This window comes from Pogona vitticeps, chromosome 5, assembly GCF_051106095.1.
Source record: "Pogona vitticeps strain Pit_001003342236 chromosome 5, PviZW2.1, whole genome shotgun sequence".
Lineage (NCBI taxonomy): Eukaryota > Metazoa > Chordata > Lepidosauria > Squamata > Agamidae > Pogona > Pogona vitticeps.
In genome coordinates this window covers 68,859,939-68,879,676 of record NC_135787.1, presented here as the reverse complement: position 1 = coordinate 68,879,676, position 19,738 = coordinate 68,859,939, and the positions used below count along the sequence as shown (strand labels likewise).

The following is a 19,738-nucleotide window of genomic DNA, read 5'->3' as shown; positions in this document are numbered from 1 at the left end:
AGCTAATGGAAGTTTAAGATTGGAGCTTCAAGTGTTGGCATGGTAGTCTGGCATGACACAGAATGAAACTTTTCATTAGCTTGCCTTTAGTCCAAGAAAAAATATTGCAAGGTGGGGGGGCACTAACAACCTACTGCCATGTATATTTTCACAAGGGATGTGTTTCTCTCCCCCCCACCCCCCAATCTCAGTTTGCAATTTCCAGGATCCTGAGGTTTTCTTTGTGCTATTTTGATCACTTTAATTTGGCTGAAGAGCATCAACAGTAGTTCTGCTCTAAAACTCCCTCTAGAAGTTTTTGAATGTTCTGTGCAGTGCTCTTTTTTTAACACCTCTTTTTATCTTTTAACTGGGATGATGAATTAGAAATATCTTCTTGATAGATAAGCAAATTGTATGTGTTTTCAGAATAAGATATGTCTTCAAATATCACCTGTATCATAATCACGAATGCTTGGCTGTATGTTAATACACATTGAGGTTTTTTTTTAAACTATGACTTAATTTAGAAAATAAACATCTGCTATATTTTGTTCTCTTAACCATTACAGTTGTTTTGCTTGTAGGTGTAACATAGCAGTGATACTGCTGACTGACTTGATAATTGACCACAGTGTAAAGGTTGACTGGGGAAGCTATCTTCACCTCCTGCTTCATGCAGTTTTTATAGGTAAATACATTTGTATTAAAGTTGCATGGTACACTGTTTTGTGGTCTTGCATTTTTAGTGCAGTGTTACTTGACTGTGTTAATATAATATAATCCCAGCCTTGGCAAATCAGGTTTAGTCCTGTTTCTAAAGTAAGGTAGAAATTAAAAACAAGTGCCTTGGGTTTTTTTTTGTTTTGTTTTGTTAAAACAACCAAAAACAACACAAGAAGTTATGAAATGTGAAAGTACTTATGTAGATCCCTGCCCCCATCTTTAATAATTTACAGCAGGAGTCTCCAGCGCCCGTCCGTGGGCTTCCTTGAACAGGGACACGGACACAGATCTCCGCCTGCATGCATGGTGGGCGTGTTGCGCTTGCAGAGGGGTGCGTCACACTCACGTGCATGCACATAAGTGCGACATGCCCACCCATGAGCACAACACGCCCACCTGTGAGCGTGACACAGCCCTCTGCAAGCACAACATGCCCACCCACGAGCATGGTAGTGCCCCTGCACACGGAGCCCGCACCACCCAACTGGTCTGTGGTCCCAAAAAGGTTGGGGACCGCTGATTTACAGTACGGAACGGTGAATGAGAGAATACTTATTCTGTTGGTAATTTTTCCAAATGGCAACTTTCTGAACTGCATATAGAGTAAATTTCAACAGTAACACTAGCAATTAGCAAATATTCACAATTTTTCTCATGCTTCATAGGAAATGGTGACTTGACACAACAAGATACCGCAAAGGAAAAATGAGCCAACCACTGCAAGACCAGCACTTTTGTGTCATTAACACCTTTTTCTACACTGGGTTTTATGTAAAAAAAGAAAAAGGAAAAAAACCCTTGTATTCTACATTAAAAACATTACATTTTGTGCAATACTGTCTAAAATTCTATGCCAATTGCTGTTTATTTGCATAAATATATTTTGCAAAAAAGTGCCAAAATACAAAAGAAATGTATAAATACTCTGTCCCGGTGGGAAGAAATCTTTTGCGTTTTTTCTTTATTGCTTGTGAAAACAAAATGACAATTTACATTTCTGATCATGACTGTACTGTCTCCAACATATTATCCTTTATTGCTTTCAGGACTTGATCACCACCATCCTGAAGTTTATGAACACTGTAAACACCTCCTATTGCATTTGTTGATTGTAATGGGTTCTAGCAGTAATGTTCAATCTGTGGCCTCAGTCCTTCTCAGGAACAGGGAGTTTAACGAACCCCGGGTGCTCACTGTCAAACAAACAGCACATTTGGACTACATCTTCACAGGTACTTTAGATTTACTTTTAGTTCATATACCAAATATATTGTGAAGAAAGAAACCAGTTTTATTTAATGTGCTTTAAAATGCTGCACTGTCCATCACAACACACTTTCTAACAACTGAAAGTAAAATCTACTTTACAGCCAGCTAGTAGAAACTGTCTCCCTTTTAATAGTGGAACTTAGTGTCTAATTAATGTTGTAGCAATGCACCAGATCAAAGACAATAGCCAGTGAGGTTAAGCCTATAAGATGTTACTGTAGCAAAAATAGATTTTAGACTGATATTTACTTGAATATATGGAGAGCCACTAATCCAGTCTTTTGAGTTTATCTTTTCACCTACCTTTCAAGCACAATATAAAGAATATAGAAGAGGATGCAGTTTGATATCTAATTTGTTTTAACTTTTATAATGGAATCCTTTGATCTAGTGGATTGTTTCCATGCACATTCATTGCTTTGATTAATGTTGCATGCATAAAGAAATGTGTATCCATAGTAATTTTGTTATGCATAGGCACAATAGATGGTAGCACCAAACCATATAGTGTTCAGTTTTGCTGATCTCATAGAGATTTTGTTGTTAATGTTTTAATGTTTCATGATCCCATGGACCAGAGCATGCCAGGACCTCCTGTCTTCCACTGTCTCCCAGAGTTTGGTCAAGTTCATGTTGGTAGCTTCGATGACACTGTCGAACCATCTCATCCTCTATTGTCCCCTTCTCTTCTTGCCCTCATACTTTTCCAGGGAGTCTTCTCTTCTCATGAGATGGCCAGAGTATTGGAGACTCAGCTTAAAGATCTCTCCTTTCAGTGAGCACTCAGGGTTGATTTCCTTCAGAATGGATAGGTTTGTTCTCCTTGCAGTCCAAGGGACTCTCAAGAGTCTCCTCCAGCACCACCATTCCAAAGCATCAGTTCTTTGGCAGTCAGCCTTCTTTATGGTCCAGCTCTCACTTCCATACATTGATACTGGAAAAACCATAGCTTTGACTACGCAGACTTTTGTCAGCATGGTAATGTCTCTGCTTTTTAAGATGCTGTTTAGGTTTGTCATTGCTTTCCTTTCAAGAAGCAGGTGTCTTTTAATTTCGTGGCTGCTGTCACCATCTGCAGTGATCACGAAGCCCAAGAAAGTAAAATCTGTCACTGAAAGTAAAGTCTGTCATTTTGCTAATAAAACCAATTTTTATTACTATCCTTTATACTTTCCTGTTAAATTTTGATTTTATGGAAAGTGATGTTGTCTTTCTATAATTAGGTGTTAACGATTTTATACCGGACCACCAGCCCTCCCCGATGACAGACTCAGGGCTCAGTTCAAGTTCTACCTCTTCTAGCATCAGCTTAGGAAATACAAGTGCTGCCATTTCACATATGCATAGCACTCTTCTCAGTGAAGTTGACATTTCAGGAGAGCAAGATGAAAAAATGAAATCACTGATGGAATTTATTACTACAAGGTAAGATTTAAAACTTGGCTATGCTTATTCAACTGTATGGTGTTTTGAGCATTTTCAAAATTTTCTAGTTAAGATTTGCATGAAAATTGTGAAAATTTCACCAGTTATCTTATTTCTGGTGTCTGTCATGAAATTGAAAATGTGGAAATAAGCATATCTAACTTTTGCTGTTGACGTTTCCACTGTGAATTTATTGCTCAGGAGGACACCCATTCCCAGTCTACCTAAGTATTGAGATCTGCGCTCTTAGAAGGGGATTGTTATTGCTCCTAATAGTTAGTGTTCTGTTGAATGTTGATCAGTTGGGTTTAGAGACAGGAAACCTATTGTTCCTAGAAGGCAATTTCCATTTAAAGTTTCTTACAGTACAAATGTGTGCCCCTTTTAGTTATGTTTTCCCTTTTTGAGTTTCTTATGGGAGTTTGTGATCCAGTTCTTTTCTCATGTTTGATAAACCCTAGCATCCGTCATATGCCAAGTTTCAAAATGTATCTACACCTCCTCAGAATCTTTTAGAGCAGTGGTGTCCAACCTTGGCCCTCCAGATGTTCTTGGACTTCAACTCCCAGAAATCCTGGCCAGCAGAGGTGGTGGTGAAGGCTTCTGGGAGCTGTAGTCTAAGAACATCTGGAGCACCAAGGTTGGACACCACTGTTCTAGAGCTTAAAAACATGTGATTAGTAAGATGTTCTCTCATGGTGTGCATACTCTGCCTTCCTGTAATACCTCAGTTCCTTTTAGCCACCGCTGAAATTGGACTTCTTTGCCAATCTCTAGAGCGAACTTCTTGTTGCAGTTTATTTTATTTATTTATTTTATTTATTTTATTTGTATCCCGCCTATCTGGTCAATCGAGGACCACTCTAGGCGTTTTTTCAGACTTTTGGCTTGTCTCACGGTTTACGATTTGAATTTCGGACTTGATCTGTTCTTCTGTTTCAGATTATTCCCTGTGAGTTTTTTCTTTCTTCTGATTCTCCCCTCTCCCCCCCTTCCCACCCTTTTTTTATGGCCCCAATGGGCCCATTCAAGCATTGCAGCTCGTGTGCCAATAAAATTCCCCTCTCGGACAACCACGATTGCTGTTTCTTTTGCCTGGGGGAACAACACCAGACAAGCTCCTGCCTGAGTGCAAGAGATTGAACAGACCTACCCTTAAGCTTCATTTGCAGTGTCTACAGTCTTTTCTCTGGGGGAAATCCCTGAGGCCTTTGACCTCAAGATAACCATCTACTATGGAGCCTCCCTTAACACTGGTCCATCGGTCTGAGCCAGTAGACCAACCCTTGGCTCCCATCATGCTGTCGCCTAGGCAGAAGTCTTTTTCCAAGGCCCCCAAATCAAAACACCCATTGGGCTCGAAGTCAACATCAGCCTCAAAGTCACCTTTGGTCTTGACTAGTGATCCTTCTCCTAAGAAAAGGAAGAACATTGATAAACAGAAGAAAACAAAGTGGTCCTCTAAATCAAGTCATCCTAGAGAACCTCCTCCAGCCCAACTATCGATTCCGTTGCCAATCCTTGAGGAGTTGTCGAGGGAGGTACCCAACCCTGACTCCCAATTGGAAGCAGATTACTTGATGCCGCTGCCTCCAACTCAGGCTCCAGAGTCATTGTCAAGCCTGTGTCCAAGTCATGGCCACTCAGAGGCTGATGTTATCTCCAGCCCGGCCTCGGCCCATTCTAGCCCTATGTCTATTGGGGGGACAACTGTTATTCAGCTCTCAAACTTGGAAGTTTTGGCATCAGCTTCTCCTCCGGGTAAACGTTTGGCTAAGCGGCACCATGTTTCTCCACCGGTTCAATCGCCTAGACATCGGGATGTTATTTGCATCCCTCGGCACTCTCAACGTTGATGCTTGGCAGACTATCAAGAGTTCCATTATGGGGAGCATGATCAGCATTGATACACTTATGGCAATATCAATCCTTATTGCAACTCTTTCTACCGACCAGAGAGAGTGTGCTATGCTTATGCTTCCCCCTCTGCCTCGTCTGCATCACCTTCTCCTCTGCCTCAACGTCGACACCAGGACTATTACCGCGTCAGTCCCAGTTTGCCTGTCCCACACAGGCCAGCTGTTCAGTGTCGTTCACAGCAACTTGACGTCGCTGAACAGGATTCTTGGGCATTGAAATGCTCCTGTAAGGCGTCAGTCCCATCGGCTTCAGTACCACAGCCAAGTGAGTCTCTTGTTTGAGTTCCCTCTTCGTCTCTTCAGGTTTCTTCTTCTTGCATGGTCCCAGCTCCACCAGAAAGTATTCCTTCGGTACCGATTCCCCAGGTTGGTGCTTCCACGTTGAGGTCTCGCCACCACTGTTCCTCTTTACCTCCTTCTTATACTAGAGGTTCTTTGGTTTCTTCAGTCTCAGATGTTCAAGATCAGCCCTCTGAGGCTTCTAGGGAGTCTCCTTCAAATCTTCCGACCCCGGACTCAGACGTGGTGGATAACCATCCCCCTCCATTCAAGGATTTCACTTCTTATTCACAGTTGATACTCCGCATGGTGAAGTTGTTGGAGCTTGGTATTGAGCAACCTCCACCTCCTAAGCAAGATCTTGTCTTCAATGACATCAATCAGGAGAAATCACCTCCATTGCATCTTGCTTTCATTCCAGCCATGCTGGACCTTATTAAGGAGTGCTGGGATAAGCCTGCTGCCTCTTTACAGATTTCCAGGCATGTGGAAAATAATTACAGAACCCACAGGAATGACACTGGTTTTCTGGTGAAGCATCCTCTCCCAAATTCCATTATCGTGCAGTCTAACCAGTCTCGGGCTAGGAACCGCTCAACTGTCACACCTACAAACACGGAAAGTAGAAAACTGGACAACTTGGGCCGTCCTCTCTACTCTCTTGCATCCTTCGTAATGAAGGTATCAAACTATCAGGCTGCCATAGGGGCATATCAGAGGCAACTGTGGAACAAGATTCTCCCTGTCCTCCAGGCCTCCGCTGACGATGCTAGGGGCTGAGGTTCTCAATACACATCTAGAGGCGTCTGTTTTGGCTAAACAGCAATGCTTGGCCTCTCAGCATATGGTGGATGCTGCGTCTAAGGCCATGGCTTCTGCTGCTGACGTCAGGAGACACGTGTGTCTCCATTCAGTGGGGATCACTGATGATGCTCGGTCCCGCATAGAGGACCTCCCATTTGATTGGGTTGTCCTTTTTAATGAGAAGACTGGATGAGGTTATGGGCAACCTACATAAAATCTGTAAAACAGCCCAGTCCTACTGTACTCCATGTCACCAATCGCCTGAGCTGTCTTACCACCCAAACCCATGAGTGGGTTCTCGATGATGCTGTTTTTGCCAGTCTCTGCAGTCGGTGGGGTACCCCAACCTTGGGGTACGAATGTTTTTGCCATTCGTGACAATTCAAAGTGCAGCATGTTCTGTTCTCGAGCAGGGAAAGGCCTAGGTTCTTGAGGTGACATGTTCATGGTGGACTGGGGCAAGGCACTGCTTTATCTCTTCTCTCCTATTCCTCTCATCCAACGGACAATAGTCAGGATCTGGCATTCCCAGGGCAATGCCATATTGATAGCTCCCTGGTGGCCTCACCAGCCGGGCTATCTTTACAGCTGTAACTCCTGACTCAAGGCGACAGTATGATTTGTCATCCCAATTTGGAGTCTCTCCACCTTACAGCCTGGAGGGTTCTTCCGCAGTGGCAGACATTCTGGCCAAGGCCATAAAGCCTTCTACTAGGTTATTATATTCTTTTAAATGGAATGTTGTCTCCTCCTTTGCGGCCTCTAGCAGTCTAGTTCCAGTGTCTCTAAGCACCCTCCTGCATCATCTGTTTGATTGAGGTTTGGTGCACTCGTTTATGTTATGTTTCAGCTATCGTCTCTTTTCATCCTTTTGGATCTGAGGCTTCACGCTTATTTTCACACCCAATTCTGAAGATGTTTCTTAGGGGTCTGAAGAACATTCGGCCTCCGGTTAAACACCCACTCCCTCAATGGTCTCTTCAGGTTGTGCTTCGTGCATTGGCTCACCCCACCTTTGAGCCATTTGCTTGTACGAGCTTGAAGACGAATGAGCGAGTTGGCTTCCCTAAGGGTTGATGCCCCCTATATTCAATTTCATCCAAAGGTGGCATTGTGCCCCGATGTGTCTTCTCTACCAAAAGTTGTTTCAAGTTTTCATGTTAATCAGCGTTTGATCCTTCCAACATTGTTTCCTTCTCCTTCTTCCAACATTGAGCACATGCTCCATTCCCTTTATGTTTGCCGTTCCCTGGCATTTTATCTTTCTAGAACCAAGGACTTTCGTAGTTCTTGTCGCCTCTTTGTTTCCATGGCCCATGAAAGGAGTGTCCTGCCTCTTCACAGACTATATCAAAGTGGATAACAGGTGCTATTACCTGGCAGGAAAGGCTCCGCCAGAGGTGCTGAAAGCCCACTCTGCGAGAGTGATGGCCACCTCTACTGGCTTGCTGCGTGGTATCAAGGTTTCTGACATCTGTCAAGCGGCCACCTGGCCTATGCCTTCGACTTTTGTCACACACTATTGTCTAGATGTCAGGGCCAAGAAGGAGGTGAGTTTTGGCAGGGCTGTGCTGACTTCAATGTTGGCTTGACGGCCCTCCATCCAGTGAGTTAGCTTGCTAGTCATCCATTCATGTGCATTCACAGAGACCACAAAGAAGAAAGAGAGGTTACTTACCTGTAACCATGGTTCTTTAAGTGGTACTCTGTGAATCCACACGTCCCGCCCATCCTCCCTGCTGTCCATCACTTGCTTGACTTGGGGCTTCAGAGATTTGACAGTGGCAGGCATGATTGAAACTGAGGCATTACAGGATGGTGGAGCATGTGCACCATGGGGGAACGTCTTGCTAACCACATGTTTTTAAGCTCTAGAAGATTCCGAGGAGTCCTGCACAGGCACAGTAATACCCATTTGTGTGCATTCACAGAGTACCACTTGAAGAACCATGGTTACAGGTAAGTAACCTCTCATATATTTTAGATATCTCACAATTTCAGCTGAGATATTTAAAACAGATTCATCATTACTGTAATAGCTGCTGTTATATATAGACAATTGATCAAAATATATATCATATATATCTCTATTTTGATCCATAGTCAAATAGGTAGAAATCAAAATTTAAGTCTTCTAGTTAAAATTTTTCTTAATATTTCTGACAAATGAGTTTCAGATTTGCTTCTTTGCTACTCCTAGGAAACGAGGACCACTTTGGAACCATGAAGATGTTTCAGCAAAAAATCCAAGCATAAAGAGTGCAGAGCAGTTAACTGTATTTCTGAAGCATGTAGTTTCTGTATTTAAACAATCAATTTCAGGTATGGTGTAAAGAGATTCAAATAGGCTACAATGCCAATAAAGGAGGATTCTTTGCAGGGAAAATCTTCTCAATCTGCAGAAGGTATCGGCAACATGTGACTCATGAGGTTCATATGGTCCATACTATCCACCAAATTTCAGTGGCAAAGAACCCAGAGGAAATTTCCATTTGATATGAGGCACATGGGGAGAGTTCATACCATTTTTAAATTCCCTGCATCCTTGTTTTCAAGGAACATTGTTGAGAATGTTGTTGCTGTGCCACTGATGCCCAAAAAGGCATTACAGTAAATGGGAGGAGGGAAGGGTTGGCCCCTGGTGGGCTCATGGAGGCCAGTACACCCCCACCTGGAAGCGGCCTACCCAGATGTATTGCACAAGAAAATACATGTTAGTTTTCAGTATTTCTGGTTTCTTTCACTTAGTACGTGTTTAAATTTATGTCAGGTTTTGCCTCAGATGTCAAAGATGAAGATGGAAACTGTATATATGTTTGTTAAATTTTATTTAAATTTAGAGAACAGCAGTGTATAAAAATAAAATTCTTACAAAACAGCAGATACATAGTGAAACTAGAACAGTAAAACTTTGGAGGCAACTGTAGAATCAGTGTCAACCTTCATTGAAAGCTTGAGTAGATAAAGTGAATCTGATGCCAGGTGAACTTCTAGTAGCATATGTGGCACCATGAAGAGCCTTGTTGTTCCCAAGCTATCATCTGAGAATAGACTTACCTCTCCAAAGAAGAATCTAGCTATTGGGAAGGCTTCTTCAGGAGGAAGCATTCCTTTAGATTTGCAGTGAACTCAAGAAAAAATAATGGCTGGTATTCTTTTTTATCAGTTTGCCAGCACGACAGGATTGACTGTGAATAATTAAAGCACTGCTGTTTTATTTATGGTTGTGCATAACTTTGTATTATTGTACATGAGTTGTGCACAACTTGAAATCAAAGCAGGAACTCTTTGATGAGTGGAAGTCTGCCACTGCCACTTCTCCTATTGCACTGATAGAGCTGCAAAATATGATACTGGCCAATAATTACACATCCAACATCCTTCTAATAATTTCTGTTTGGATAAGTGTGTATTTTGGCATGAGTTATTCATTGTCAAGTGTTGTTTAAAACTTTTGTTGTTCCAATTTCACTCCATTATGTTAGTGATAAGCATTTTATCTTGCAGTTGGATTTCAGTTGGAGAACCATCTTAGTGAAATTGCTCTGCAAACTGCACTTTCCTGTTCTTCTCGACATTATGCTGGGCGATCCTTTCAGATTTTCAGAGCACTGAAGCAACCTCTTTCTGCAGCTACACTTTCTGACATTCTGTCCAGGCTTGTAGAAACTGTTGGAGATGCAGGGGAAGAAGCTCAGGTAGTCACTTATTTTGAGAAGTTTTAGAAACATTTTTGAAGTGTACGGTATTAAATTTTTTCCCATGCAGTAATTTCTGAAGTGTCTGTATTAATTTGGGAATTTAACTGAAGATTAAAGTATGCAGAATGGTCTTTAGGGTGTATCATGCAAAATGGCAGTACTGTGAAATATGGAGGGCAGTACACATCTCTCAAACCTGTATCAGTGTATACTTTGATAAGGGAATGGCTTATTTAAATTTCATTTATCACCATGCAAAACCAATATAGAATACTCACATAAACCAGTAGTGTATAAATTAGCAGGAAAATATATATTTTATCTCTGATGTTGCATTTCACATGGACATCTCAAATATCACACCTTGCCTTTGCCAATGGAATGCACACATGTGGAAATGGAAAAAAACTGCTAGAACACTACTCATGCATATAATTTCAGGAAAAGAAACACAGGGTTTGAAATCCTGTTGCTTAATGTAGTACCCTGCACTAGAGTAGGCCTATTGTATCTTTGGGGATTTAGTGGAAGAGTTTCTCCATAAGCTCCATTGATAACTCTGTTCTAATTGTGACTTACTACAGTAAACAACAGGGTTTCAGCAAGTGTTTCAGATAGAATTGTGTGTGTGTACTGTTTTTATGCAAGTCAAAGATTATGTGTATAGATAGGACAGTCTAATGTGAAGCTTTCCTAAGTACAGGCACAAACATGGCACAATAAGGTGGAAGAAAAGGCTGTCCATCGTTATTCAGTTGCAGTTGAACAGTGTTATTTCAAGCTAATTTAATTTTTTATTAACAAGACATTCCAATGGATATTTCACATTATTTTTTTTTAAAAGGGGAGGTTATGAAAAGTTTGAATAACCATGTAATCTTGATCTCTTAGAAAGAACTAAGTAGAGGACACAATTTATGTGCATTAGATTCCAATGACTTCTTCTAATCCTTCCCTATACTGATTTTCTGTTGAAATCTTTAATCCTGTTGCTAATACCTACATTTCCCCTCACAGGGTTTTGTCATTGAACTACTTCTTACTCTGGAATCAGCTGCTGATACACTGGCGGACAGTATGAAACATTATGATCTTCTCACAGCACTTTCCCAGTAAGAATTAAGGAATTCTCCCTTAGTGTATATATCTGAAATTACTCTTGCCATTGGCTCAGCTGTGAATATAAACATTTATGTGTACCGCATAAAGAGGGACATATATGGGTCCTGATGTTTCTAATTGTCAAGGCCACAAGGAAAAGTATTGTAATAGGATGACCAGATGAAAAAAGAGGACAGGGTTTCTGCAACTTTAACAGCTATATGGAAAATGAAATTCTTTTAGGAAAGGTGACAAGCACAGAAGTCCTGTCCCTATCTTTCGCCTGACAATGCCAACTTGGAAATTCCAATATTAACCAAAGCTTGTATGGCTGGGGGTAGGGTTTCTCCCTGGCCTGGTATTCTGTATGCAAAACCTGTTTGGAGTTGGCATAATTGATAGAATATAAAGCATAATCTCGTAAATGTATGTTAAATTTCAAATGCAATCCTGAACATCTTTATTCAAGAGTGAGTCCCATTACTTTCAGTGGCCAGAATCCTACTGAACATTTGTATACATTTAAGAGCACTCATAGAAGTTGCTGCAGCTGATTGACAAGGTGTTGGTCACGCACCCATCTACAAATTGAGCACACATTCAGCTCCTAGCAGCTTCCAAGATTCTTGCAGCTTGTACATAACTATCAAGAGGATTTTGGTCAGTCAGGGTTAAGTATACCTAAGATTGCACCTTTACGCATACAGAATGCATTCATGTGTTTTTGTGAAAAAACTTTTTCCTCATGCCTTTAAAATGATGTGCCCTTGCTTTTAGAATATTTAACCCAAGAACTCAGTCACATTCTACTTTGTTTTTGTTTTGCTTTTTAGAAGGATTCTGGAAATGTCTTGACTTTATCAACCCTTCTAAATTTTTAAAGAAATGTTGACTAGAATCCTATTGGGGTTTGTGTGTATAATGTTTATGAAACTTGTTATGGCTGATCGACAAGGCGCTGTGTTGTATTTTGGTGTCACAATCAAATGCTTGACTAGGCATGCAACCAAAATGTACCTCAGTATCTTTTCAATTAGCTGCAGTTAATCACAACAAGTTACACAAACTGTGTAGAAATACCATTAATATTCTGGTTCATTTTATGGTAATTAATGCAGTTTTAAAAATTATATTATTAATATTATTGTTTTTAGTATTTACTATATATTTACCATGTGGGGACATTATTGCAAAAGATAGGATGCCAATATTTGACATGCATCCTTTTGCAAAATAGTTCCCAATTATTAAGGAACAACTCTTAAACCATGTGTGAGATGGTACAGCAGGCTAGAACCGGGGGAGAGGGGGAAATAATAGACACACAGAGAGACAGCACTACCCCTGTATACATGCAGACTTCAACCTATGCACAAGGGCCTTTAGCATTAATTGAGAAGTGATTAAAATGGCATTATACAACCGGGCATTGTATGTTGAAATTTGAGATGATGTTTAAAATGTTGGGACAAACTATCAAAGTTGCAGTGGTGTTGCAAAAAAGCAAAAATATTTGATTAAACTAATACAATTGTTCTTTGTTCAATGTCTGTGACAAAATACCTTTACCTTCGGTGTCTCTTAAGGTTGACTTACAAGTTTCACATGCTCTTCTTTTTTTATTTCAGTGCTTCATACTATGATCCCTTGATGGGAACCAAATATGCAGCTAACAGGAAAAGCACTGGTCAGATAAATCTAAGCACAAGTCCCATAGCCAGTGGAAACTTTTTAGGCTACTATAGTAACATGAGAAGCAACTCTTTGAGACTGAATTTAATAGTTGATCGTAAGAGTGATCGACGGCGGAGCAACACACTGGATATCATGGATGGAAGGATAAATCACTCCAGCAGCTTAGCCAGGACTAGAAGTCTTTCCTCCCTGAAAGAGGGAGGAATGCATGATGTGCAGCCCACTACTGATCCTATGAACCTGATGGCTACAATATTTTGGATTGCAGCATCTTTGCTAGAATCTGATTATGAATATGAATACCTTCTGGCCCTCAGGCTGCTGAACAAACTTCTGGTTCATTTGCCTCTGGATAAATCCGAGAATAGGGAGAAGATTGAGAAGATGCAGAGTAAATTAAAATGGAATAATTTTCCAGGCCTTCAGCAGCTATTTTTGAAGGGTTTTACTTCAGTTTCTACCCAGGAAATGACAGTTCATTTACTCAGCAAACTCATCACAGTCTCCAAGCATACATTAGTGGACCCTTCCCAATTAGCAGGTACACTTTTAAAAATTTTCATATGTTGCTGTGTTGTACTGTGCCTAGAGTGGTCTAGCCGCCTAGAGTGGTCTATCGACTAGATAGGCGGGATATTAAATAAATAAATAAATAAATAAATAAATAAATAAATAAATAAATAAATAAATAAATAAATAAATAAATAAATACTGCAGGAATGGTAATCTCCAGAGACCTGGGAATACACATGCCTATCTCTAATCTTGAAGCACTCCATGAACAGATCTTTTTTTATATATTAAAAAACAGTTGTTAACTGAAAACTCTCCTTGTACCCCCATTGATAATTTTTTTAACCATTTAAGTTGAGGGGAGTCCAGGCTCAGAGTACTGGGGGGCCCTCAAAACAAGGCAAAAATTGCAGCCACATCCCTTATAACAATGATCCCTAACCTTGGGCCTCCATGTTCTTGGACTTCAACTCCCAGAAATCCCAGCAAGCAGAGGTAGTGGTGAAGGCTTCTGGGAGTTGTAGTCCAAGGACATCTGGAGGCCCAAGATTTGGAGACCATTGCTTATAGGAGGACATAAGTGGACTTTTTGAACAAAAATGTATTTTTTAAAATGAATGTTAACATTTTCAGAGTTATGGAGGTGCAAGACCTCTGGGTAGTGTGGGCGGCATATAAATTGAATTGAATAAATAAATAAATAAATAAATAAATAAATAAATAAATAAATAAGTAGGGTCACGGGTGCAGGGATTGCATTTGGGTTCTGAGGCTGCAAGCTGTTTGATGCCCATCCCTGCTGAACTGAATTGTGAAATTAATAAATTGTTACAGTTTATAATTTGGAGTTCTTGGGAAAGATACAGAACAAAGAAAAAAACAAATACATTAGCATAGCTCTGCAGTTCTGTGATGATGATATGATGATACTGCTTTGATTAGATTTGTCAGAGAAATAAGTGACATTCATTTTAGTTTCTTAGGTCATATAGCATTTCTAGACAGAACCTACTAGAATAAGTTAGCAGAAGACATGGGCTATGTGTTTGTGTACAGATAAATTCTGCTTAATGTCTTTTTTGCAGGATTTCCTCTCAACATCTTGTGTTTATTACCTCATTTAATTCAACATTTTGATAACCCAACTCAGTTTTGCAAAGAAACAGCTGACAGAATAGCAAAGGTATGTAATAAATTTAAATCATTCTGAAATTGACCATTAGCCAGTGATGGATACTCATTTATTTGAGTATCCATCCATCTGTCTATTCTAACTGTTATGACATTGTTTCTTCAATGTATGGGAGGTTAAGATGAATCCTGAACATCCAAAAGCCCTAAACAAAATCAATCAAAATCTTTCCAAAATAATCATTTTAGTATTTTTACTTCAATATTTTGCATTTCCTGAAATCAGATACCTTGTGAAAGAGCAACTCTGTTTATTCTTGTAATTGTACATACAGTGGGGTCTCAACTTACAAACTTAATCCGTATTGGAAGGCAGTTCTCAGGTCGAAAAGTTCTTAAGTCGAATCTGCATTTCCCATAGGAATGCATTGAAAACCATTTAATCCATATCTGCTCTTTTCGTCCATAGAAACTAATGGGAAGCTGCTATTCCACCTTCTGCCACTAGAGGGGGATATATTTTTCTTTTTTTCTTTTAACCTAAGATGACTTAGCTTTTAAAAAAGGGAAAAAAAGAGTTCGTAACTCGAATCTAAGTTTGTAAGTCGATTCCATATAGTCCTATGAGAGCTTCGTAAGTCGAAACGTTCGTATGTCGAGCCGTTCGTAAGTCGAGACCCCACTGTATGTTTTTAAGATGGGTACAATCCAGAATCCATCCTATATGAGAATGTGTGTTGTACAAGTGCAGTATCGTTTTGTGAAGTTGCCCAAGCATTTGGCTCTGGAGCAGCAGAACATTTTTCACAACAAAAAATAGTGTTGTAGTTATTTCACTTTCGTGCCTTTTGTGAAGAGCTACACTACTGTAGCCTCTCTTCCATAAACTTTTACAAAGCAGACCCATTGTCATCAGTGGGACTGAAGTTAGCTATGACAACCAGTATTTTGTTAATATTTGCCACCCATGCAACTGCAGTCCATGGCAGTGGCTACTAGGCAAGGTGCTGGGTACATACTGGTTCTGCAACAAACACTTTGTCAGATAGTTGGCTGACTGATTTAAAAGGTGCTGCTTTCACAGGGTCTGCTTTTAAATGTGAATTTATCTGGATCCAATCTGTTACTTTTACATTTAAAATAAGATATATTTGAAGTGCCCAAACCTGAAATTAAGTTAGTGTACCTGGAGGAATCATGGAAATGTTTAATAAATTATATACAATGAAGAACAGAAATGTAATTAAATTACATTCTGAACAGCATATTTCTCAAACACCAAAAAGAATGTTTCCATAATATTTATTAAGGATCCTACAAATATTAGAAAATGGGGAAAAAATCAAGATCTATTTTATCTCTTGAATAATAGAATTACTACAGATAGATGATTGTTTCTTGAGGATCTGTTCACTGCCGAGACTTAGGCATCCAGGCTCATAGCATCCAGAAGTACACTCAACCGACACACCTGAGTTTTCAGGAGGACGTTAACCTCATCCAACACAGCCTGAGTCCTTGTTCTCTGGTTTGGCTGACGGAGTAACTCCATCTTGCCTACATTAAAAAGGTTCCCCTTGACAATTTTTGTCCAGTCGTGTCCGACTCTAGGGGGCGGCGCTCATCCCGCTCTTCAAGCCATAGAGCCAGCGTTTGTCCGAAGACAATCTTTCCGTGGTCACATGGCCAGTGTGATTTAGACACAGAACGCTGTTTACCTTCCCACCGAGATGGTACCTATTTATCTACTCGCATTTGCATGCTTTCGAACCGCTAGGTTGGCGGGAGCTGGGACAAGCAACGGGCGCTCACTCCGTCGCGTGGATTCGATCTTACGACTGCTTGGTCTTCTGACCCTGCAGCACAGGCTTCTGCGGTTTAGCCCACAGCGCCACCATGTCCCTTGCCTACATTAAGTTTCAGTTTATCCACCCTTATCTAGTCCATTACTGATCCCAGGTATTGGGTTTAGAACAGAGACAGCTTCCTTGGATTTAGACGGATAGGAAACATGGAGATAAGCATACTGGTGACATTTAATCCCAAAACTTTAGACAAATGATTCCCAGCCTTGGGTCCCCAGATGTTCTTAGACTCTGTCCTGGGTCCAGTACTCTTCAACATTTTTATTAATGACTTGGATGAGGGAGTACAGGGAATACTTACTTGCAGATGACACAAAATTGGGTAGAATAGCTAATATTCAAAAATTCAAAAATATTTTGAATTCAAAATTCAAAAATATTTTGATGGGCTTGAGCACTATTCAAAAATATTTTGATAGACTTGAGCACTGGGCTGAAAACAACAGAATGAAATTTGACAGGTATAAGTGCAAAGTTCTACACTTGGGGAGAAAACCAGACATACAGTTACAAGATTAGGGATACTTGCTCACTAGTACTATGAGCAAGAAGGATCTTGGAATTGTGGTAGATCACAAGCGGAATATGAGCCAACAGTGCAATGTAGCTGTAAAAAAGACAAATGCTATTTTAGACTGCATTAACAGAAATATAGTTTCCAAATCCTGTGAGGTACTTGGACCTCTGTATTCAGTACTTGTTAGGCTTCATCTTGAGTATTGTTCTGGACAGTGCACTTTTAAGAACGATGCAGACAAACTGGAACACGTTCAGAGGAGGGGAACAAGGATGATCAGAAAACTGGAAACCAAGCCCTGTGAGGAAAGACTAAAAGAACTGGGCTTGGCCTTGAGAAAAGAAGACTCAGGGGTGATATGATAGCACTTTTCAAATATTTGTAAGATTATCATACAGAGGAGGGGCAGAATCTGTTCTCAATCATTCCAGAGTTCAGGACACATAATTATAGGCTCAAGTTACAAGAAGCCAGATTTTGTTTGAATACCAGGAAAAACATATTGGAGGAGGTAGCCTGTTAATCTGTGCAAGCATATCAGGCAAGATAAGGAAAAACGTCTTTAATTGTTAGAGCAGTACGACAACCAATTACCTCAGGAGGTCTTGAGTGCTCCCTCACTGGAGGCATTCAAGAGAAAATTAGACAACCATTTGTCAGATGTGGTTTGATTTGGATTCCTGCACTGAGCATGGGTTGGACTTGATGCCTTATAGGCTCCTTGCAACTATATTATGCTATGCTATGATCCTAGTGCAAGTCTTACTCCCCATCCTAACCCTAGATCTTACTTGCTGCTGCACATCGCTGGAAGAGACTAACTACCCCGGCTTCATCCAACCAGGTTCCTGTAATAGGAGGCCAGGTCAGGTGGTTTACTCAAGATTGAGTTCTGGATAGCTGCTGTTTACTTTTCACTGACCTGGAATTCAACAGCAGCATTTTTAATCCAGGAGGACAATTTCCATAGCTCTCAAGACTAATTGGGGGGAAATCAAAACACTTTTTCTGATTCTTTCAGGATGATATTACCGTCTCTTCCCCACCCCACCCCCAGCACTATAGCTCCTTCTCCATTTTGCAGTTTTGATAGCTGCTCCCTTTTTCTCCTTTAGAACCTTTTCTTGAAAACAGATCTTCCCCAGCAGATAATTTATAGTGGGGTAGTCGTTCAGTATTAAAACAGCTGGCACTAGGAAGCAAATAGCCCTCCAGTTAAAGAGTGAGCCTAGCTCTCACCCTCTTGACTCCTCCAAAATGGCTCCCTCCAAAGGAGACAACGCCATTCAGTATTGCCCCCTTCGGCAGCACCTCTGCCTTCTTCAGGTATTTAATAGTAAAACAAGACCAAACACCTTATTACCCCCACCTACAGATGATTTGTAATCAAACAAAAGATTGGAGAGAAATGGAAAAGAGAGAAGGAGTAAAGAAAGGAAGGGGACTGATTAGAAATGTCCTACTAAATTACAGGGAAAAGACCATAATTTACCCAAAGGTAGATTCCTTTATTCCTTGTATTTATTCCCCAAAGTACCAGCTGTAATAGCTTTACTCACCAGAAGATTATGGAGAAATGTTCTTTCCTCACTATACTATAGACAGTTCCCCAAGATACTATATCTTGCACATATCAGACACATCAGAATCAATTTGCCCAGATACCCCCCACCCTTGCAGTGGATCAGTTTATATAGTTCATTCCCCACACAACCATCTAACAGAGGGAAGCCCACAAGAATCACAGCTGACTTCCAGTCCTGGGAGAACTTGAGGGTCCTGATCCTCCCAAGAGCCAGGGCAAGGAGGCAGATGCTTAACCAAGAAGAGGGGACAGCTCCATGCACTGACAAGCAGGCAGACTGGATAACAAGCTGGTAGACAGATAATTGAAACCAGTCTCCACCTTCCCTTTTCCCCCGGGATGGTGACAAACCCCTAGCCCCGCAGTGAGTCAGTTTAAATAGCTTCCCTCTGTAGGCAGCAAACCAGCTGAAGGAAAGGCAGCTGATTTTACTTCATCAGATTTAAACATAGGCTTCTCTACTGCTTGGTCTTCCAATACTGTAATGTTTTTGTACAATAGCAATCTGAATTGTTTCGTCCAGTAATATCTTCAGTGAACTTTGAAATTTTTTTAAAAAAATACTTAAATAGGTCTCTAATAATACATTTTTGTCTTTTGTATTCTGTTTCATAGGTTTGTGCAGAGGAAAAGTCTCCAACTCTTGCTAATTTGGCTCATATGATGAGTTTATACAGTACACACAGTTACTCCAGAGACTGCTCTAACTGGATTAATGTAGTGTGTAGATATCTGCATGACTCTTTCTCGGAAGCAACATTTGGTCTTGTAACCTACCTTGCAGAGGTAATGAAATAGTAAAATATGTTTTATATAGTTCTGACTAACTCTTGACATTATAGTATACTTCTGGAAGCTAGGTCTGGCTAGATAGCTTACTGAGTTGGAGCATGTGGTGTTGGTATCCCAGAGGATGCGCCAGCCTCTGTGCTCGTGGGCAAGCTACACAGTCACAGAGTGCTCCCAGAACAGAATAGTATACTACTACTGCAAATCCTAAGAAATGTTCCCATAAGTTTGAATCAACTTCACAGCACACATTTTTTATTATTATTGCTAGAAGCTAAGTGTTTTGCCATCTTGAATTTAAATGTTATTAAAGGAGATTAGATAGGGAGTTTTCTTCAAGTACAAGATATAGCTGCTGTAAACTGAAATAATTGCTTCCATTCCCTTTCTATGATTTGGACGCTTGACCATGGTTCTGTACCAAAAGTACAGACCAGCCA

General features: G+C 40.5%; 1 protein-coding gene across 9 annotated transcripts in view; it reads left to right on the top strand.

Moving 5' to 3' along the window:
* The window catches only part of FRYL (FRY like transcription coactivator), a 233,791-nt gene that overhangs the window by 178,362 nt on the left and 35,691 nt on the right, over nt 1-19,738 (top strand). For all 9 annotated transcript variants that reach the window (XM_078394668.1, XM_078394667.1, XM_073001278.2 and 6 more), the window contains 9 exons: nt 567-670; nt 1,752-1,937; nt 3,198-3,399; nt 8,602-8,723; nt 9,909-10,099; nt 11,120-11,214; nt 12,832-13,439; nt 14,497-14,594; nt 19,125-19,295. In XM_078394668.1, the coding sequence (XP_078250794.1) occupies nt 567-670; nt 1,752-1,937; nt 3,198-3,399; nt 8,602-8,723; nt 9,909-10,099; nt 11,120-11,214; nt 12,832-13,439; nt 14,497-14,594; nt 19,125-19,295 (1,777 nt within the window). The remainder of the gene's footprint in view (nt 1-566; nt 671-1,751; nt 1,938-3,197; nt 3,400-8,601; nt 8,724-9,908; nt 10,100-11,119; nt 11,215-12,831; nt 13,440-14,496; nt 14,595-19,124; nt 19,296-19,738) is intronic.